The 22,649-nt window shown below is 41.0% G+C and overlaps 1 protein-coding gene across 2 annotated transcripts in view; it reads right to left on the reverse strand.

The window, feature by feature from the left end:
• LOC126161354 (26S proteasome non-ATPase regulatory subunit 1) overlaps positions 1–17,088 on the reverse strand; it is a 386,202-nt gene extending 369,114 nt beyond the window's left edge. For both annotated transcript variants that reach the window (XM_049917122.1, XM_049917121.1), the window contains exons 1-3: positions 16,962–17,088; positions 16,610–16,727; positions 11,788–11,957 (exon numbers count right to left, since the gene is read on the reverse strand). In XM_049917122.1, coding sequence (XP_049773079.1) covers positions 11,788–11,957; positions 16,610–16,727; positions 16,962–16,980 — 307 coding nt within the window. In that variant the 5' untranslated portion in view covers positions 16,981–17,088. The remainder of the gene's footprint in view (positions 1–11,787; positions 11,958–16,609; positions 16,728–16,961) is intronic.
• Between the last annotated feature and the right edge of the window lie 5,561 nt (positions 17,089–22,649).

Consider the following 22,649-nt stretch of genomic DNA (forward strand, 5'->3'; position numbering starts at 1 on the left):
AGGACACGTGTTATAGTCAGCCACTAGCAAGATTACTGGTTACATAGCACGAACACACAAGAGGAAAAGTTAACGGTTTACATTAATGTACACAGTACCGTATATCTACAAGAAAAGCTAAGCTTTCACGTGTAATATTGGTCTTTTTTTGGTGTGATATACTTTAAGATACATCACACAAATGTGCCAGTAAATTTAAAATTGTGACAAATGCCTCGGCTCGAAATTCTTGAAGTGACTGGTCCTCAAACTGTTCAGTTTCGAACGCTCTGTGATTTAGATATCCATCCCACTTTCACACACGTAACATAATTCATCTTGCGTAAAAAGAAATTTACTTTGAAAGTAACGCTTTTCTAACCACCGTTCGCAATACTGTTAGTTATAGGTTCGATTTACCAGTTGCCAGAGAGCGCCAAAAACGAATTATTGTGCGTGTGCAACTGCAGTGGTGTAGGAAGCCCGCATGTTCGTGTGTATAAAGCACTAAGAGAGCTTACACTACACCATAAAAGAAACAGGGCATCAGAGGATACTCCAAAAGGCATCAAAATTTCGTGAATCATACTAAAATGCATAATTCGGCTTGAAGTGCACATTGGTTTTTTCCAGATTCACAATGAAGTAGGTCCCATCTGGTATTAAGCTTTTCAGTGTGGTTTTTGGGATGTAAATTTTCTTGGAGTACCACTACTCTACGATCTCATGTTATGGCATAATGCCATACATGGCAGAAGATGATAACGTGCACTTGAAATTCACCGAACAGTTGGAAGTACCCAAAATTGTTAAATGAAACACTTCGTTTCAAATAAAATGATTGCCTCAGTGGAATTTCTTTAGCAAACTTGCAAAAATAACTTCATTCTTCTGCAAGGCGATTAATGCTTGACTGCTACTAACTTGGAAAGAAAATAAAACCAGAAACTGAAATTAATAATATATTTTTGCCCTCTGTAATTATGTGAATGCATTTTAATTCACTTGATAGCTCCCGGCCACAGAAATCCGTTTTGTTTTCATTTGACGTGGGAGCTGTACACGAAGAGAAGCAGCGAAATCACTTAACGTAAACACGGGTCACGTGGAGACTAACCCCCTCCCCACTACAACTCAGACAACTCTGTGCAAGCGCGAATCTGGCAGCTAGGGCGCGCGAGAAAAATTTTTCTCGCTTGCATCTGGCTGCTTGCTGCTACTACCGATGCAGCTAACAGCCAAACTTCAAGAAGCAGGAAGCGAGAGAAGGTACTGCTTATACGCGAGTCAAATGCGCATGCGCAACAGACCGCTGGCAACTGGTCAAACGAACCTAATGTGAACAGTTGTGACGTCATGCTCATAGCAAGCAGTTTATTGTTTCGAAGAATTACAGTCTGCGCCCTACGGCCTTTAACATATTTTTGCTATCTGTAGACACTTGTGCGTGCACGGTGTTTTGTTGTCGTAAAATGCACATTTCCTTTGCCACTACAGTTTTATTTTTTTCCCTCTCGTTTATATTTTATTGCTGCAGTATCATTCTCCAGTAGCAGGATACAATAACATTCTTTGCTAGAGAATCAATTCTGCAGTCAAAACTATAAAAATGTAACTGAAAGCTAAAACAATGAAAAATTCCCGGAATTCCGAAAAATTCCCGGGTTTTTCCCGGTTTTCTCCCGGATGAAAAAATTCCCGGGTTTTTCCCGGAATTCCTGGTTGTCCCAGGTCGTATACACCCTGCTCTACATATAATGGCGAAGCAATTCAGCTGGATTTACCACTATCTCAGTACTTAACAGGAACTGTAACGAAAGTCTGTAGCTTTTTTATTGTAACACAATTGTGACAAAACCCCACACACACCCATGCATGCAATGTACTTCAGAAGTTTATTACACCGGCCCATTTCTTGTTAATAATTGCATATCTTAAGAGCTATGAGCACTTTTTTTGTCTTCACTATTATGAAACATCTCTTCTGCTGAAGAAGTGGTCATAGCTCTCAAAGTATGCCCACATTTAGCCTAGACTTTTTTGCTTTGAATGATCTTTCCTGTCATATCCCAAAACATTTGCCATTCTTCTTGGGGCACACCAAATAACCTTATGTATTCTACTATGACGCCTGCCACATCCAAATTCGAAACAATATGGCATATAAACAAGTTGCTAGTAGCTTCTTTCAATTAAGGTGGACTTGCCTACATCGGTATCTGGTATCCCCAAATAAATTTGGTTGCAGTGTGCATACATGAGCACACACAGCCACTCTATACTCCACCTGCTGTGGTTGCACTAGGGCAAGCAACAACCTGTTATTTGCTCCAGTGGGGCCAAAGCATCAGGAGTATTTCCATATCTATTTTCTCGTCAGTTTCACAATATGGCATCACATTCTTTGAATCTGTAAAGTCTCTTAACTATTGTTTCACTGCTTGTTCTCCATTTTTATTTCAAGCTGCCAGCTTATTTGGCCTGTGGAACAGTGTAAAAAGAATTTACACACCACACAGTAGGTGCCCTGTGTGTGTGTGTGTGTGTGTGTGTGTGTGTGTGTGTGAACCTCTCCATGCTCAGATAATTGAAAATATGAGAGTTTTCGAATAACAGGAATCTCAAGAATAAACTGTAGTGGTCTGGCTCAGCAAATATGAACACACATGCTCATGAAAAACATTTAGACAACAGGATACTCCATTCTCTAGGGTAACAGTACGAAACTGAAGCAGTGGATCAGGGATAAAAAAAAAAATATATATATATATATATACCTAAAAACAAAGATGATGTGACTTACCAAATGAAAGTGCTGGCAGGTCGACAGACACACAAACGAACACAAACATACACACAAAATTCAAGCTTTCGCAACAAACTGTTGCCTCATCAGGAAAGAGGGAAGGAGAGGGAAAGACGAAAGGATGTGGGTTTTAAGGGAGAGGGTAAGGAGTCATTCCAGTCCCGGGAGCGGAAAGACTTACCTTAGGGGGAAAAAAGGACGGGTATACACTCGCACACACATACATATCCATCCACACATATACAGACACAAGCAGACATCGGTCTTTAAATATGTCTGCTTGTGTCTGTATATGTGTGGATGGATATGTGTGTGTGTGCGAGTGTATACCCGTCCTTTTTTCCCCCTAAGGTAAGTCTTTCCGCTCCCGGGACTGGAATGACTCCTTACCCTCTCCCTTAAAACCCACATCCTTTCGTGTTTCCCTCTCCTTCCCTCTTTCCTGATGAGGCAACAGTTTGTTGCGAAAGCTTGAATTTTGTGTGTATGTTTGTGTTCGTTTGTGTGTCTGTCGACCTGCCAGCACTTTCATTTGGTAAGTCACATCATCTTTGTTTTTAGGTATATTTTTCCTTCGTGGAATGTTTCCTTCTAATATATATATATATATATATATATATATACTGGGTTTGACAGCCCACTGCTTCTACCTGAACCCTAATGAACATGTTTTGGATGAACTACAGTTCTTTCATATTTCCAGTCCAAAAATCTAGTAAGTGTACTGGAATAATTAAACTCTGCAAAATAATGTCCTACATACAACCAGTTACAGGTTAGCGCCTTTGCAACATTCAACAACACTAAATGTCTGTCAACTGTAGGCTGCAACATATCTCTGTAAAATAGTATTTGTAAAAGTGGTGGATCAGGTTGTGAACATATCACCAATGTTATTAACAAAAATGTTTTGTTTGTGTATAATTTAGTAACTATTAACTTAATGTAATTTTTCTAACTGAAGACAATATTTTTTCACCTCATCTAACTGGAAAATGCTGTACAAACACTGCATTAGAAATGAATGTAATTATAAATGCCCAAGAATGACTTGTTACGTCTTAGCATGTAATGGCAAACTATTATTGGAAATTAAAAATAATCAAAGCAAACAAGTGTGAAATGTTGAAAATTTTGTAAGATAGTTGCAACTCTCAACTGAATCTGTTTTTATTTCTAAAGGCAGTGTTTTACAGCTCTCAAGTGATTCAGGAGTGACTTCTTCAAATTACTAAAAACTACCTTTTTCTGAAGGCCAGCCCATGCGTCTGACGCATAACAGGTGAATGTGTAACGTGTAAGTCCCAGCCCCAAGTCAACAGGTGGGGTTTGCACATACCTTCTGGTACATGCCAGGCCCAGGGACGAGCGGTTGCCTGAGCCGCTTCCTTCCCAAATAGCTGATTGGTGCCTCTAGCAGGTGTTCAGGAGATGTGACCCGAGGCACGAACAGTCACCTGAGGGAGGTGCATCCCCTTCTGAAGGGGGCACCCAGTTGAAAGGAATGCACCGTTGGAGAAGCTGGCAATCATGGGGGATTTTCTCACTATGAGCCGATCATCTTCTTCACAGTCAACGTCTACCAAATGTAAATTGCCCACCCTGTGAAATCCTGCTCTTGTTTACGCAAATGGCATTTTGATTTTGGAGACTATTTCTGATTCTCAAGCATGCTTGCCACTTCACTTCTCCACAGCTATTCTGTTCGTGTTGAGGCCCACTGAACACTGAAATCTACCTGTGGTGTTATTTACACTAGGCTGTTCGATCGCCTGACCAAGGGAGAAATCTACACATACCTTTCTGATCAGGGTGTCATTGCAATTCATTGGGTGATGAGAAAGGTAGATGTGTCCTCAGTGCCCACATGCACTCTCTTTCTCACTTTTCATAAAGTAGTGCTTCTGTCAAAAATCAAAGCTGGTTTGAAGTTATCACAGTCTGACCGTACATTCCAAACCTGATGCGTTGCTACCAGTGTCATCGTTACAATCACACACTAATGTCCTGTAGATACCCAGCCAAATGTGTAACCTGTGGTAGAGATGCTCACGAGGGCGACTGTTCACCTCCTCCTCCCCTCTGTATCAACTGCAAAGGTGACCATGCCACCACCTCTCGAGATTGTCTGGTGTGTGCAGGCTGTCCAGGAGACCGGGGTGGAGGAAAAAGTGCCTTACCCAGTTGCTCGCAAGTTGCTGGCTAATCACAAGCCCTGCATTTACTATCTGACACCTACAGTACAGTTCTTGCTTACATCCCACTCCACGAAGGACGTGGCCACATACACATCCGACCTCAAATTCAGTACCACTGTTGTAAAATTGCCCAGTGAAATGATAGCATCCCCGTCTCCTCCTCAATCTGTGCAACTAGCCACCAAAATCTTGCCTCACAGAGTGAGGCAAAGGGGACAGCAGGAATATTCCAACGAAGACTTCCTATGTACCTCCAGGCAACAAACATCTGAGTCTTCCTCTGCCAACCAGAAGAGCTCCAAGGAATCCAACAAAGGCAAACGGTCCAACACCTCTGTAGACCTCAAGGAGCAGGACCCTCCAGCCTCTGCACCCTGTAGCACTGAGTCTTTGAAGGCTGGCACTCAGCAGCTGCCGAGGTGACACCCCTTCATTTTTTCCCTCGTCTCCTTTCTTCGTCATGACTCTTCTCCAATGGAACATTCACAGCCTTCGATCAAACAAAGAGGACTGCTCTTAGAATCACAGTGTCCACTTGTTTTCTGCCCCAGGAAACAAAATTGCATCTTCACGACCGCTTTGAGTGCTCTCATTTCTTCCTAGTCTGCTTTGACCTCCCCCCATCCTCCCTGAGAGTGGCATTCCATCTCATGGTGGAGTCATGCTGCTGATACAGGATGACGTTCATAGTCAAACCATCTCCCTGACTACCTGGCTTCAAGCTGTTTCAGTCCACATTTTCCTTCCTCACTTGATATTTTCTCTTTGTAGCGTTTACATCCTTCTGTCATTCGGTGTCATCATAGCAGACTTACTCCAGCTTATTTGGCAACTCCCTCAGCCCTTTCTGCTGCTCGGTCACTTTAATGCACACCGTCCCCTTTGGAGTTCTCCCAGAGCTGTCCAAGAGGTGCCCTTCTGGCTGACCTCAATCAGCTGAACCTCATCTGCCTTACACTCCACACACACCTATTACCATTTGGACCTCTCCTCCTGCACTGCCCAGCTTGCCCACCAGTGATCCATTCTCTCCAACAGTTGTGATGACCAGGTAGAATATCTTACAAACATTATCCTTACCGCCACAGAATGTTTCATTCCTCACACTTCCTCTTTACCGCACTTTGTCCCTCTCTCTTGGTAGACTGAGGCATGCCGCAACACAACTCACACATACAGACGTTCTCTCCACATTTTTAATCATCATCTCCAATGGCAAGCCATATTCATTGTAAACAGTTGCGTGCACAGTGTCATCGTGTTTTTCTGGGTAACAAGAAAAGCTAGCTGGATTTCATTTACTGGTTCCTTTAATAGTTTCACTCCCTCTTCCTACATGTGCACTAACCTCTGATGGCTCTCTGGGACGAAGGTCCATTCCTCAATTTCCAGTCTGACAGTAGCAGACGATGTCATACAGGACCCTACTGCTACCTCCAACACCTTGGGCCACCATTTTTTGCATCTCCTCCCACTATCACCTGCCTTCCTCCATTGGAAACGAGGTGGAGAAGGCTCGGGCGATACTCTTATCTCCTTAGAATCTCGAGTGCTACAATGCTGTCTTTACTATGGGGGAGCTAGAGCATGCTCTCATTTCATCCTGATCCTCCACCCCAGGGCTGGATAATGTTCACATTCGGATGTTCCAGAACCTTTCTCTTGCAGGCAAGCACTTTCTGCTTTATACGTACAACGGCAACTGGACAGAGGGCACACTTCCCAAATGCTAGTGTGAAGCCACTATCATACACATACCTAAATCCACTAAGGACATACACTTTCCTTCTAACTACTGCCCATTTTTCTAAGCACCTGTGTGTGCAAGGTGATGGGAGATATGATTCATGCCCGGCTGATATGGTAACTCAAGTCTCACAATTTACAAACCACTGCACATTGTGGATTTCAAGCCCGCTGTTCTGCAGTTGACCGTCTCGCCACTTTCTCCACCCATGTCATGAATGGCTTCCTGCAGAAATCCCAGACTATGGCCGTGTTTTTTGATTTGGGGAAAGCTTACAACACCTTATGGAGAATTGGTATCCTCCGTACTCTACACATGGGGCTTTCATGGCTGTATGCCCCATTTTCCTTCAAGAATTTTTAAAACACTTTGTCTTCAAAGCATGTGTGGTTCTGCCTTGTTGGACACCTCTATCCAGCAAAACAGTGTGCCTCACGGTTCTGTCCTGAGCATCTTCCTCTTTGGTATCCCTCATTAACCCTACAATGACTTGTCTTCTGCCGGTCATCTCTGGCTCCCTGTTCTTTGACAATTTTGTGATCCATTGCAATTCTTCTCAGATGTGTCTCCTTGAGCTGCGTCTCCTGTGATGTCTGTATCATCTTTACTCATGGTGCATTGAAAACTGGTTTCATTTTTCCACTGACAAAACCATTTGTTTGAATTTCTAGCAGGACAATTGGTTTCTTCTGATGTCTTTACACCTTAGGCCTATTGCTGTTCCGTTGGTTGAAACTACAAAATTCCTTGGGCTAGTGCTCGATAAGAAACTTTCTTGGTCCTCCCATAATTCTTATATGGCGGCCCGCTGTATGCAGTCCCTTAACGTTCTACATGTCCTCTGTGGTACTTCCTGGAGAGCAGATCGAACAAACCACCCTCCTCCATCTGTACCGGTCCCTTGTCCGTTCGAAACTAGATGGGTGTTTCGTTTATGGATCTGCACATCCGTCCATCTTACGTAGTCTCAATACTATCCACCATTGTGACATCCGTTTCGCCACTGGCACCTTTTACACTAGCCTGGTTGAGAGTCTGTATGCAGAAGCTGCCGAACTACCGCTGCCCTACCGCCATGATCTCCTCCTCAGCAGATATGCATGCCGTTTGTCTGCCATGAGTGGCCACCCATGCTATGCCTCCTTCTTTGATGACCTCGGCAAGGGGTGCGTCTGTCTTCTCTGTTACCTCCTGGAGTTCTCTTTCGGCTCTTACTCCAGCAGCTTCACTTCACGCTAACTGCCACTTTCCCGGTGGGTGTGAACCCTTCACCACGTTGGCATCATGCGAGGACTGTGTTCACCTTGTCCTTCATTTGCTTCCAAAGGACACAACCCCAGCCTCACTCTACTGCTGTATGTTTCACGACCTTTGCACACAGAACTTCGCAATATTATCTTTGTGTATATTGATGGCTCTCAGACTGACCGTGGTGTCAGGCGTACCTTCATCATTGGCACCGACATTTTCCGGTATCTGCTTCTGGAACAGTGCTCAGTATTTACAGCAGAGCTCTTCACCTCGTATTAGACCACGCGCTACATCTGGCGACACAGGCTTTTCAATTGCGTCACCATCTCCGACTCTCTCCGTGCCCTTCAAAGCCTCTGTGTGCAGTACACTGTCCATCTCTTAGTGCAAATGGGTCCAGGAAAGCTGTCACTTGTTCGCTCTTGATAGAGCCACTGTAATGTTTACGTAGGTTCCTGATCGGTCTGAAGGGAAATGAGGCCGCTGATGCTGCTGCTGCAAGGCTGCAGTTGTCATACCTCAGCTGACTAGTTCTTTCATTTCCTCCGATGATCTCTGTGTTGCCATCTGTCAGCAGGAGGTATCACTTTGGTATCATCACTGGTCCTCCCTTCATGTGAACTAGGTCCAGGGAATTAGGCATCTGCTAGAGGCTTGGATAATCTCATCTTGGCCCTCTTGCTGTGAGGACATTATTTTAGCTAGGTTGCATACTGGGCACGGTCATTTTCGCCATTGCCATTTGTTAAGTGGTGCTCCCCCACAATTTTGTGCTAATTGCCCTCAACCTTTGACGGTCTGCCATTTCCTGGTGGAATGTTGCTTTTTTTTTTTTTTTTTTTATTTAAGCAACTCACAAGCTCATTTGTGTTTGCTGTCTGAGTTATCAGACATTTTAGCTGACGACACAATGGCTGTCAACTGCATTTTCTTTTTATCTGGTGTAACAATATGGCAAAGGACATTTAATCTTTATTTCAGGATTTCCATTTCTCTATGGTATATTTCATAGATCTTTCTCCACATCCCTGTTTTAGCTGTCTTTCCTTCTGTCAACTGAGCTTAACGTGTAGTCGTGTTTAACTTCTGTCTTTGTCTTAATGTTCTATGGTCCTGACTTAGGCGCATATGACCCTAGTCGTTTTTGCGCCCTAAAACAAAAATAAAACAATCGGAGACAGAAATAAGAGATAAGAGCCCACAATAATGAGTACTGGGGCTCTGCAAATACTGATGCCTGTAGTGAAAACATGATGCTCATACACTGGGCTCTGAGTCAGCATTCATTCTACGTGATGTCAATGAACCACCAAGCTGTATTATAATAAAGGATATATACCTGAACAAGAAATAAATGTCCAGATTATTCCCAAATAAACCACAGTTTTTCCCAGGTGACAATACACTACATTCCACATGAAAGTACACTTTTACCATAATAAGTGACAATACTTTCCCTCTGATCTGTAAAACTTATAAGTCCTTTCAATGGGGAAGGTTTTATACATCAGCGCAGAACTTCCTGCCACTTTAGGAAATGAAACCAAGAAGAAAAAAAAACATGTTTTGGAAAGATCTTCGACACGAGCGAACAGGTACACAGCTCATTTTCGTATTACGAAGGTATAAATACGAATTCTGCCAAATACAGTGCAGTAGCTTCTGAAGCACTCCAATCAAAACTGAGATGTGCTTATGTCAACCAGTCACAGCTCACATCACATCACATGATCCTGTCAGCCAATGACAGCAGAAACTAAGAGCATAGGACACATGACGTAGTCAGTTAATAGCAACACGACCGCTAAATAGCACGAACACACAAATAGGAAAAGTTAATGATTTATAGCTAAAAGAGAAGCTCACCTTTCACACACAATATTGGTCTATTTTAGCATGTGTTACCCTTTAAGATATATCAAATACAAATATGCCAGTAAAATTCTAAATAATGGCATAAATGAAGTGCTGTTCCTAAAAGTGTCGAGTTTTGAATGAGAGTCAAATGCTCTGTGATTTTACAAATTCATCACCCCCTTTCACACTTAGCAATTCATTTGCTTAAAGGAAATTTACTTTGAAAGTAACACTTCTAAAATCACCATTCACAATATTTTCCCATGACCTGTTGGAAATGAGAATAGTTATGACCTCATGCTCATCGAAAGCCATTTGTTGCATTGCATAGTCTTCACCCTAAAGCCTTTCACACATTTCGGTGTCAGCACACACTTGGGTGTGGTGTGTTTTGTTGTTGCCAATGGCACATTTTCTTTGCAACTAAATTTTTATTTTCGTATTATTCACTTGTTTATGTTTTTTTATTGCTGCAGTATTATTCTTCAGTAGTGGCTAAATTAAAATTCTTCGTTGGAGTATCAGTTCTTATCTGTCAAAATTACAAAACTAACTGAAAACTAAAACAATAAAAAATTCTAGGGATTCTGAAATATTCCCAGGTTTTCCACAATGAAAAAAATGTACACTTCCTGGGGTGTATGCACCCTGTAATACTATGCCATCTGAAGGCCTATAACTGAAACAAGTTTTAAACATTTTTGTTTTGAATACTGATATAGCAGTATGCACCAGTTCCACTCCTGCATCTATTGTAATACTGACAAATTAGTTCCTAGGCTACTATTAAGTTTTAATTAAAACTTTTTACAACACCATATTGCAAACAACAGCTGGTCAATTTTGAAAGCATTATTATGGATCTGGTTTACAAGAATATCAAGATGCACTAATGCGTTTGATAAAAACATAGTAAATAACTCATTAAAAAAATGAATTTGTTTCAACCAAGCCCCTAGTGAACTACATGAAGTAGTTCTAATCTTGCACTCAATCACCACCGTCCACTAGGTCAGATTGGGGTTAGAATATTCACAGCGCACTTTCAAAGAAACATCCTAGCCTTAAATGATTTATGGAATCTATGAAAATCTAAATCCAGATGGTCAGTCAAGGATAAAACCACTGCCCTCAAGGACGGGTCCAGAGTCTCACCACTCTCACCTCACCTGGTCGTAACCAGTAAATTACAAAATACAGTCAAAAGCCAAGAGGGCTCTAATAGCTTTTGGTGGCTTTTGGCTTTCCGTCCTCTCCATTCCACAATTTAGACTGTAGTTTCACCTCTAAAGCATACCGGCGTATCCCAGTTCGGTCAGTTGCATCACATTGCCACATGTCCTTTGGATTAAGCTTTGTCAGTCTCATCCTTCCCCAAGTGTTATTGGTCCAGATAGATCAAACAACCCACACATCGACACTTGGCTTCTATGTATGCAGGTTATCACCCCAGATGTTACAGTCCTATTAATAGGAGATGCCTAGCATTCCAACAATAATTTAACACAAAACTTCAGCAGGCCATATCAACTGTGGCAAGCATGAAATGCTCATGTGATGACACTAGCAAACACTTCTCCAGTAATAAATAGTCATCAATCTTCATGAAATTCCCTCTGAATTTAAGTGGCCCTTAGTCCACATTTTTTAAACTGATGGTATTTTCACCATTTTCACGTAATTTGTGGCACTGGTTACTTCAGATAGCTGGCAACAGACAACCGCGTATTGCACACGTTTGAAAGTTTTGACAAAGCCATTACAATAACTGCTTTATCATTATCAACAGTTGCTTAGCTAAGTTCCTCTTTAGTCTAAAAAAATTTACAACACCACCAACCAATTCTTAAAGACACTTTCTTAACAACTGACAATGCAAGAGAAATTACAAGTGACATTTAAAAGAAAAAAATGTGTGGGCTGCCACCGTTACACAAGCAATGTCTTACCAATAGTTGTATCCACGTATTCACTATGGCCATTAACATCAAATAAGTCTCCAGCTCCTAAGGCGTATGTCAAGGAGTCTTCAAATGATCCCAGATGATAGTACACCTTGCTTGCCACCAGAGCTGCTAGCTCATGTTGGTTGAAGCCCCTGTCCTCATGAAGAATTTCACTAAAGTGGATGACAAAATGCATTAATATTTATTTCTGACAAGAACACAGATCACAAAAATACCATATACAATCTTTGTTTCTTTTTTTTTTTCTTTGTTTTTGGGAAGCTGTTAGAGACCACCACCAAATTTACAAATTTGATTTTACACAAGGAAAAGTAGCACTGTATTGAATCCTGCAATGTGCTGTTTAAAGATAAATTAAACAGAGGCAACTGCAGTCACATCTGATAAGACAGTAATTCAGAGGGTATTTTTTGATGCAAATTGCTCCCTGGCTTTAAGAGAAAAACACTAACAATCAATAAAATTGTCTGAGGCTCAAAATGAACTTGACTAAGCTGTAGCTACACGAAATCATACCTGTGCTGCTGTAGTTAGCTTCCCAGCCCATGCAATTGTTCAGGAAATGAGCATTATTAATCTTCAGAAAACCCACCCTAAAAAATGCACACCATCCTTTATACAAAGTTTATCCAGAAATATGCACCATTTCATTCTATTGCCACCACAGCAATAGTGTCGCAGATTTGCACATTCACACTTATCTCTGGTTCATTGTCTTTCAATTGACACCCTTACAGCCAGTATGTGTTGTGTTTACACTTGCTTGAGACCGTTAATGAGAAAATTCATGAAAATGGATGGTTCACAATAAAAATGCTCCGATGTGTTTCCATAAATTTCAAAAAATGTTTTGCACGATATTGTCACAAGTTGCTTAAATTTCCGCAAATTATGATCCTGTTGGGTTCCGAAAATGCTAATTGATGTCCGAAAATGAAGCAATTTCGCAGTGTTTTGACATTTCTTACCAGATAGTGTGATAAAATTATGAGAAGAAAAGTTGCTACTCGCCATATAGCAGAGATGCTGAGTTGCAGATGGCACAACGAACACACACACAATTAAAGCTTTCGGCCATTAAGGCCTTCGCCAGCACTTCACTGTCCACCACCCCCACTGTACTATCCTTCCCCATCCCAGCCTCCTCCTTACCCCCACCCAGTCGTCACTCCCATCTGTGTGTGTGTGTGTGTGTGTGTGTGTGTGCAGTGACTGCAGCTTATCTTGTAGACCACATTACCGGTTCAGGATAGTACAGTGGGGGTGGCGTTCAGTGTAGTGCTGCAGGTCAGATAGAGGCCAGGGGAGAGGTGGGAAGAAGGAGGGGGGACGGAAAAGGAGAGACATAAGAAGACTGGGTGTGGTGGTGCAGGCTGTGAAGTAGTCATTGAAATGAAGGATATCATATTTGGCAGCATTTTCAGCAACAGGGGGGTCCATTTGTTTTTTGGCCACAGTTTGTCAGTAGCCATTCATGGAGACAGACAGCTTGTTGGTTGTCATGCCTACACAGCACAGTAGCTGCAGCTTATCTTGTAGACCACATTACTGGTTCCACAGGTAGCCCTGCCTTTGCTGGAATAGGTGATGTTGGTGACCGGACTGGAGTAGGTGGTGGTGGGAGGGTGTATACGACAGGTCTGGCATCTAGGTCTATTACAAAGGTACGAGCCATGAGGTAATGGATTGGAAGCAGGGATTGTGTCAGGATGGACGAGTATATTATGTAGGTTCGGTGGACGGTGGAATACCACTGTGGGAGGATTGGGAAGGATAGTGGCCTGGACATTTCTCATTCCATGGCCCAATGAGAGGTAATCAAAACCCTGGCAGAGAATGTAATTCAGTTGCTCCTGGGTGGTACTGAGTTATAAGGGGAATGCTCCTCTGTGGCCGGACGGTGGGACTTTGGGAAGTGGTGGGAGACTGGAAAGATAAGGCACGGGAGATTTGTTTTTGTACACGATTGGGAGGACAATTATGGCCAGCGAAGGCTTCAGTGAGACCCTCAGTGCATTTCGAGAGGAACTGCTCACCACTACAGATGCGACGACCTCGGGTGGCTAAACTGTACAGAAGGGAACTCTTGGTATGGAATGGGTGGCAGCTGTTGAACTGGAGGGTTTTTTGTTTTGTTTTGCTGTAGGGTGCAAAAAACAACTGGGATCATAAGCACCCACGTCAGAACTATATAACAAAAATGCAGAGAGGAGGTAAACGACTATTGAAGTGAAAGTATAGCTGGTGGTTAGCAGGTTTGATATGGACAGAGGTACTGATGTAGCCATCTTTGAAGTGGAGGTCAACATCTAGGAAGGTGGCTTGTTGGGTTGAGTAGGACCAAGTGAAGCAAATGGGGGAGATGATGTTGAGGTTCTGGTGGAATGTGGACAGGGTATCCTCACCTTCGATCCAGATAATAAAGATGTCATCAATGAATCTGAAACAGGTGAGGGGATGACAGAGATTAATTATTATACAGAATCATGACTGGTGATTAAACATGAGTTTGTCACGTCATTCCAGAATCGAAACAACAGCCGATAGAGTAGAGGCACTCCATGATCCCTCCCCACCCCTCAACCCCCCCTCCCAAAAAAATATGAAAAAAAAATGTCTGCACAAAAGAATTAAGTGTGCTGTGTTCTGTGACAGACAGGACATCAAGGCATTCTGCTTGTTGAGTCCCTTCCCAGAGGTGATACCATCAGTGGGGTTCGATACTGTGAAACATTGAGAAAACTTCAGTGCATAATTCAAAAGATTAGGTGTGGAATGCTCAGTCATGCATTTTGTTGCTCCATGACAATATATGTCCCCATTCTGCTGCTGTCACTCACAACCTTATTTAACAATTTGGTTGGGAGCAGTTCAACATGTAATTGCGATCTCGCACATCTGACCTCCACTTGTTCTTGAACTTTGAAGGGTGATTTTGGATGAAGGCACTTTGACAGCGACGACGATGGGGGGAGGAGGAGGAAGGGGGGGTGGGGGTGTTCAGCAGTGGATGTCTTCACTGACTGCATCTTTCTATGAAGGATCTAACCTTGACCTCAGGCTCCCAACAAATCAGTCTGTCACCACAACCAACATTCCAAAAACCAACACCGATAGGAAAAAACTATCAGTGTGTGTGTGTGTGTGTGTGTGTGTGTGTGTGTGTGTGTGTGTGTGTGTGTGTGTGTGTGTGTGTGTGTGTGTGTGTGTGTGTGTATATATGACCTCACATGCCACATAATCGTTATGTAATGCGATGAATCTGCCATCTGATATTCGTACGTTCAGTTGACCCAGACAAAGAAATTAATCATTCATTACCAAACCCAATTTTGATACAGTTGCAACAATCAGTAGCCTACAAAACATTATAACAAGTCGATTTCAATTCAAATTGGTAGCAATATATCCAATACACATATCTAGTTTAAGGAAAGACCATCACATAAAAGGAAATTTAGAGCATGTTAGTTGTGATATCTAAACAATGCTCACCAAATAGATACCACCCAGAACCTCACTAACAAATTAAACAGCAAAATTTGACCTACACAGGGTGCTCCGGGAGGTATAACTACTTTGGCATTACAGAAGAGTCTGATCTACCTGCCTGCTTTGATATGGTGAAAATGGCTACTTCCAGCAGCAACAAAAATGTTTTGTTTGTGTATAATATACCAACTACTAATTTAATGTAACTAATTTCTGCAACCGAAGACAGCATTTTTCCACCTAATCTAACTGGAAAACTCGGCAGAACACTACATTAGAAATGAACACAATTAGGCATATCTAAGAATGACAGTGCTACACCTAACCATGTAATGGCAAACAATTATTGGAAATTAATAAATAATCAAAGCAAAAAAGTGTGAAATGGAATTTCTGTAATACAGCTGCAGTCCTCAACTGCATCCATTTTGCTTTCTAAAAGCTGTGGTCTGCAGCTTTCAATAGATTCAGGAATGACTTCTTAGAATCACAACAGGCTACTTTTTTTTAAATTTACCACTAGTTTCTATAATAGATCATCTAGTGTCAAAAGTACAGCATCTACGGGTAGTTTGTTGACATCACACATACAAATAAGAATTAGGGAAAATTGGGGTCAAACCCCATCAACAAGCAAGATCAAAGACAAATGAGGCGTAAGAGCCCACAATAAAGAGTATCGGGGCTCTACAAATACTGAAGTTTGTTGTGAAAGTATGATGCTATACACAATGAGCTCCACGTTGGCATTCAGGATATGTGATATCAACAAATTGTTGTTCCAAGCTGTATTGTAATATTAAGCCAACTCAAGACGTATGACTCAAACAAGTCTTAAATATTTTTCTTTTAAATACTGACATAGCAGTATCAGCCTGTTTGAAGATATCCCTCCTGAAGCTATTGTAACATTGACAGATTTTGGTTCCTGACCTATCGCAAAGCTTAATTAAAACCCTTAGTAACATCATACTGCAAAAATAAATAAATAAATAAAAATAAAAAAAACAGCGGGCCAATTCTGAAAGCTACTTTAGTAGGGTATGTTTGACAGTAAACAAACAAGGCATCTGTGAATCAATTTGCGAAATTAACGGCACTGTTAGTAACAAAATATGTTTTGTTTATGTGTAATTTACGACTTTCTAATTTAATTTAACCAATTTTTCTAAATGATTGCGACATTTTGCCACCTAATCAATATGCTGAAAAATTTAGCAACAGCTAGTAATTCAAGAAAATTTCCAGATATGCATTCCTGTTTAAAATTTTAAATATCTAAAACACGGCAAATGTTTATTAAAGTACTTACATTTTCTCTATTGCTTCTGATATTTCTGGCCAAAATTCGTCGACGATTAAGTCGAGTTTTTTCAGTGCGAAAACCTTGAGTTCCGGCATGGGTTCGTCTAACAGGGAAATAATCCCCGCTGCAAAATATTATCAGAATTTAAAAATAATAAGTATACAACCCAAAACGATGGAGTACTGTTGTATTTCAACAAGCCCCATCGTGTTTACAAATGAAGCTCGTCATGACATTACGTGACTTGCAACTTCGTTAGAACTATTAATTGCTAATATGAAACTAGCTGTATATTATGCCAGAATGAAGTGAAATGTCATATATTTGATTACTTCCAGCACAAATAACTTATACAAACCTGCTGATGTTATATTCATTACTGCTGCTTACAGTTTACACGCCTACAAACGAACACAAACTCCTTGTTGCACGGATTACAGCAGTACAGCTAAAACACAGTTGCTACATACATAACAATTGAAGCGCTGACCAATGAATTTACTGTGCAAGGTATCCAAAGTTAATATTTTAGACAGACAAGTACGACGACGCCTCCTACTAACTTATTACCAGTATATTAAATTATAAGAATGGTTTATATGCAAATAAAAATTTAACTTCTTTAAATAGTCATGAAAATAAGAAGTCAATAAAACAAAACTATCATGAGAAGTTTTAATATGATTATTTAGCCACCTTTTAACCGAGCAAACACAACCGAAAGCGCAACAGAGAACAACAATTCTGGATCTTTCGTTTTTGATTGCAGTAAATAAGAAAAATGCGCTTTGTACTCTTACAAGTCGTGTGTGAGCAATTTTTAAAATAAGATCAAAACTTTACATAAACTGAATAGATAGTGGTTCAATAAGAATAGACGGTGCCCCATTCGGGAAAGGAGGAGGTCACCTCATCCTTCCCCTCCTCCGCCCTTCGACGTGGAGGTATGCTCTCACGATCTATAGGATACTGAAGCTCTTCTGAAAATGAGCATGAGAATGTATTAATCGTCGAGTTTTGAGACAAAACGCACACTGAAACGGATTGAAGGGCAAAAGAAGTAACGAGCTGTCACTGCTCAGCAACATCAACAATAACAAGCAAAGAATGTATGTCTTGCACATTTTCTTCAAATGAAGAACCAAGTTCCATTCCCAACAGATGTCTTTAAAGCCGTTGTTGTTGTTGTGGTCTTCAGTCCTGAGACTGGTTTGATGCAGCTCTCCATGCTACTCTATCCTGTGCAAGCTTCTTCATCTCCCAGTACTTACCGCAACCTACATCCTTCTGAATCTGCTTAATGTATTCATCTCTTGGTCTCCCTCTACGATTTTTACCCTCCACACTGCCCTCCAATGCTAAATTTGTGATCCCCTGATGCCTCAGAACATGTCCTACCAACCGCTCTCTTCTTCTTGTCAAGTTGTGCCACAAACTCCTCTTCTCCCCAATTCTATTCAATACCTACTCATTAGTTATGTGATCTACCCATTTACTCTTCAGTATTATTCTGTAGCACCACATTTAAAGCCGTTATTAGGTGATAAATAGCAAATAAAAATTGCAACAAACACAAAATAGTCCGACTGAAAGCACTTCTCAAACAAATATGAATATATTATATAATCAGAATTAAACCAATAGATATTAGAGTGATGCAGGTGCTCCTTTTATGTCTTTTTTGATGATCTCAATGAGAATGTTGGTAAATATTATCCTATGGCTTTAGGTAAAGTACCATCCACAATAGATTTTGAATACAAGTATATAAAATCACGAATCTCAAGACATTGGGAAAGAAAAGAATTCTAATGTATCTGTCTACAAGGGAGGTGATTAACAAATTTGCGGAAGACAAGCATTCATATGGCAAAAAGGTGTCAGCACACTTACCAAACCACAGAGCGCACTGCCAGGGACTTTCTAGAAATGTGGACACTGTACTGACGGAGCAAGAGCTGAAAAAAGCTGTTCAGTCTACAATTCCTATCACACATGTGCATAAGATGATGAACAAATAAACCAATTATGAACAATGAGCAACATCCCTTAATAAAAACATATAGTCGCCTTTGAGCCACAATTTCTGCCAAAACATTTAACAGTGTTATGGTACAAGGTGTAATGTTAGGTACTACATACCATTAGTGAGACAATTGTTCCAGTATCTTCGATGTGGCCATCTTAGTAGCCAATGTCAACAATCAGTAACTCGATAAAATACATATGGAGCGAACCAGTGCCAAATAATATGCTGTGTATACTGTAAAGGTGCGTTTATACCTGTTTCAGTTTCAAAGCATAATAGGCAAGATGCAAGGGGGTGCATGCACTGGTGTAATGTCACACATGCCTCTGATGTGTGTGCATAGGCCTCAATGCACAGGTGCAGGAGACTCCCATTCCAGTCAGGGCGAAACGTGCAACATTCATGCCTGTGTTCACAGTTCCCGCCATTTATTTGTTTGTTTGACTGTCACTGATAGTGAAAAGATTCAGTTTTTTGTATGTTTTTGCATTAGCACAATCGCTGATGGAGCTAATTAGAAACAAATAGAATTTGTGGATAATAATTGTTGTTTTCCTTGTTTGTGGTTCATCAAGTCTGAAAGATGTAATTACGAGAAATTACTGTTTACAGTTCCTGACAAATATGTATAACATAACAACAATGAAGAAAACACTAAAAAAAGATACGAAAAATCTTCGTTCCTGCTTCACATGCGTACATAACGACTACATGTCGAAGAAGGAAATTAGTTCCCAAGTCGTTGATGTGCCAAAAGCGTCCTGGTTTCTCTGCGAGCCACTGTCATTTATTCATAGTGGAGAAGTGACAAGGCCTGGCACAGAAACTTTCACAACTCCATTGGGGAGAGAGGTAAGTTTTCATCACTGTAAAACTACATGTTTGCTGTCGCAAGCCATCACACAGTGTCGGAAGTGAATAAATATTATTGTTTTCATGTACTTATTTATTGTAGGGTATGCATGGCGACAGGAGTGAGGACTCTGACTGCTTCACAGATGATTCTGTAGTGGGCTGGGCTCTAAAGCTTACCGCGCATATCTCAACAAATTATGTAATGCGATATTGTAAATGTCTTTACGGCAATACTTCAGTGTTGTCGCAGCTCTATAGACAGATAGGGAGAGGAATTAGCCTCACACAAAAAACACAGAACATGTATTTGGACAGTCGTACAACACAATACAGAAAAACCAATAAAATTTATGCTGATGTCTAGTCAGCTATTCGCCAATATAGATATACCATAATCTCCTGTTAATGAGCACCCTTAATGGGTAATAAGGGGTAACTCGTTACAGGGACAAGACTAGCTTGAGAGCATTCTAGCAGTTCAATGGATGGAACTAATGGAATTAGCACAGACATTATATGCATGTGCAAATAAGAGTAGACACTACTTCTAAACACATCTGTGTATGTGCACTAGAGGGGCTACAACTCGCGAATGTGTAGGAAGGGGTACTCATAGCATGCTTTCTGTTTGTTTAGATGTTTATTTATTAGCCTGTCGGAACATCTACCAAGCAGCTGACTTCGTTAATTGAAGTTGTATATGTACATTTACCTTTTAGTTTTTAACAGTTTCATTTGCAAAACATTTACAAATTGATGATTGTCATTATATAATTTACATTCTGGCATATCTCATTAAATATCTACACAATCATACATAGACAAATGCATCCCCTCTCCCATTATATCAGCATATTAATTACAGAAGTTGAAATGTAACAGTTTATTTTTCATACGATTTCGAAACTAATTAGAACTGTATGATTAACTGTTACATCATTAGGTAGTTTACCTGTAAGTAATTTCGTCCTTAGATATCTGTAACGTAGTTTTCAGCAACTTTGTGTCAAAATACTCATCAATATATTTTCCATCCATTGGTAGAAACATGCATTCTCAGTTCGTCCAATTGCAATTACTGTTTTTATTTATGAACAGTCAAGCAACAAAAGAGATACCAGGTATACTGTACTTATATTGTTTGAAACCTGTAACAACTCTATTTATCATATTGCCAGCTTGCTTTGCTATTGGCTAACATACAACATGTAATTACGTTATAATTACTGTACTTCGTAAAATGAAAGCAGATTAGCAACGAAAAAAAGTGTTTATTTGGGCTACTGTACTTTTTATTGAAATTTTGTTCACACTAAAAAATTATGTACTCATATTTGAAACAGGAGACACTGTAGGAATGTTTAGAATAATCCAGTTTCAGTGTAATTAACAAAAATGTTATTAGCATCGTTTATTTGTATCATATCATTCATTTTTCCACGACAACAAGATATATGTAATCATTTTATGTCACATCCATGCATTTCTATTGTAACCACTGGGTGATAACATCTTTTGTATGGCTCTGAGCACTATGGGACTAAACTTCTGAGGTCATTAGTCCCCTAGAACTTAGAACTAGTTAAACCTAACTAACCTAAGGACATCACATACATCCATGCCCGAGGCAGGATTCGAACCTGCGACCGTAGCGGTCTCGTGGTTCCAGACCGCGGCACCTAGAACCACACGGCCACTTCGGCCGGCATCTTTTGAAATTAACAACAACTTTTGTAACTGTAATTAGAGAAATTTACTACACACAACAATGCATCAGTTGTCAGCGAGAATATATAAGTCCCATTAGACAATGAGCTGGAGGCCCTGTATGACGTAAGATCTTCAGTAGCACTCTGTGATGTAATAAATTTTACACCTGAAACGACAAATGACTTCTCACATATTTTGAGAACCATGGTGTACTCTGGTTCTTTCTTACATAAAAAACTTACAGGAAACATCAACTGCAGCGAAGCAACGAAATGAAGATAAGTTCTGTTCAAAGTTTATTACTTTGAACAAATTGAGCTATACCCATCACATTTCGAGATCATTTGTTTCAGCTACCATTGAGGAAGGTAATCTTCTGTAATGATGTTTACTTTGAATTACGAGGGTTGTTTTTTAAGTAAGGGCCGTTCGCGTGTATAGTCCCGTAGTTCGCGCGGACGCCGCAACAAGCCACCGTGCCACTTGCCGGCATCCTTCCCGTTCACACTAATGCAAGTTGCAGCTCTGTAGCTGACGTGTACGCATCGCTGTGCTACTTTATAATGTTTACGATTATTGAATCGCCTGCCGCATGTGAGATACGGGCAGTGATACGTTTTTTGACCGCGAGAAGCCTATCAGCTGCAGAAATTCATCGTCAGTTAACAGAAGTTTATGGCTTGAATGCAATGAGTGAAGGTAAAGTGGGTCAATGGGTTAGAGAGCTTTTTAAATGGCTGTCAAAACGTCCATGACGAAGAATGCTCAGGCCGGCCCTCTGTGATCACTGATGATTCGGTGGCTGCAGTCTAAGCAAAGATTCGTGAGGACAGAAGATTCACAATTTCCACTCTTTCTTTGGAATTTCCACAAGTTTCAAGATCGGTTTTGTACAAAATTGTGTCTGAAAACCTAAACTTTAAGAAAATGTGTTCTCGGTGGGTACCCAGACTCCTCACAGAGGACCACAAAGGGAAGAGTTTTGCCACTTCATTGGACTTTTTGATTCGTTACGAGGAAGAAGGGGATGACATGTTGAGTCAAATTGTCACTATGAAACATGGGTATCCCATATCACTCCCGAAAGCAAGCGACAATCGATGGAATGGCGACACACAACCTCACCCGTCAAGGTCAAAGCCATACAGACGCTGTCAAAGCGCAAGATTATGGCAACTGTGTTCTGGGACCGGCGCAGTGTTTTGCTAGTGGACTTTATGCCACGAGGAACGACAATCAACTCAGATGCCTGCTGTGCAACTCTAAAGAAGCTCCGCAGAGCAATTAAAAAAAAAAAAGGCGCGGCATGCTGACAAAAGGAGTTTTGCTCCTGCACGATAACGCTAGGGTTCATGCCTCTCAAAAGACTCGGAATTTGATTGATTCTTTTGGCTGGGAAGTTTTGGACCATGCACCACACAGCCCCGACCTTGCTCCTAGCGATTTTCACCT

This window comes from Schistocerca cancellata, chromosome 2 (assembly GCF_023864275.1).
Source record: "Schistocerca cancellata isolate TAMUIC-IGC-003103 chromosome 2, iqSchCanc2.1, whole genome shotgun sequence".
In the NCBI taxonomy this organism is placed as follows: Eukaryota; Metazoa; Arthropoda; class Insecta; order Orthoptera; family Acrididae; genus Schistocerca; species Schistocerca cancellata.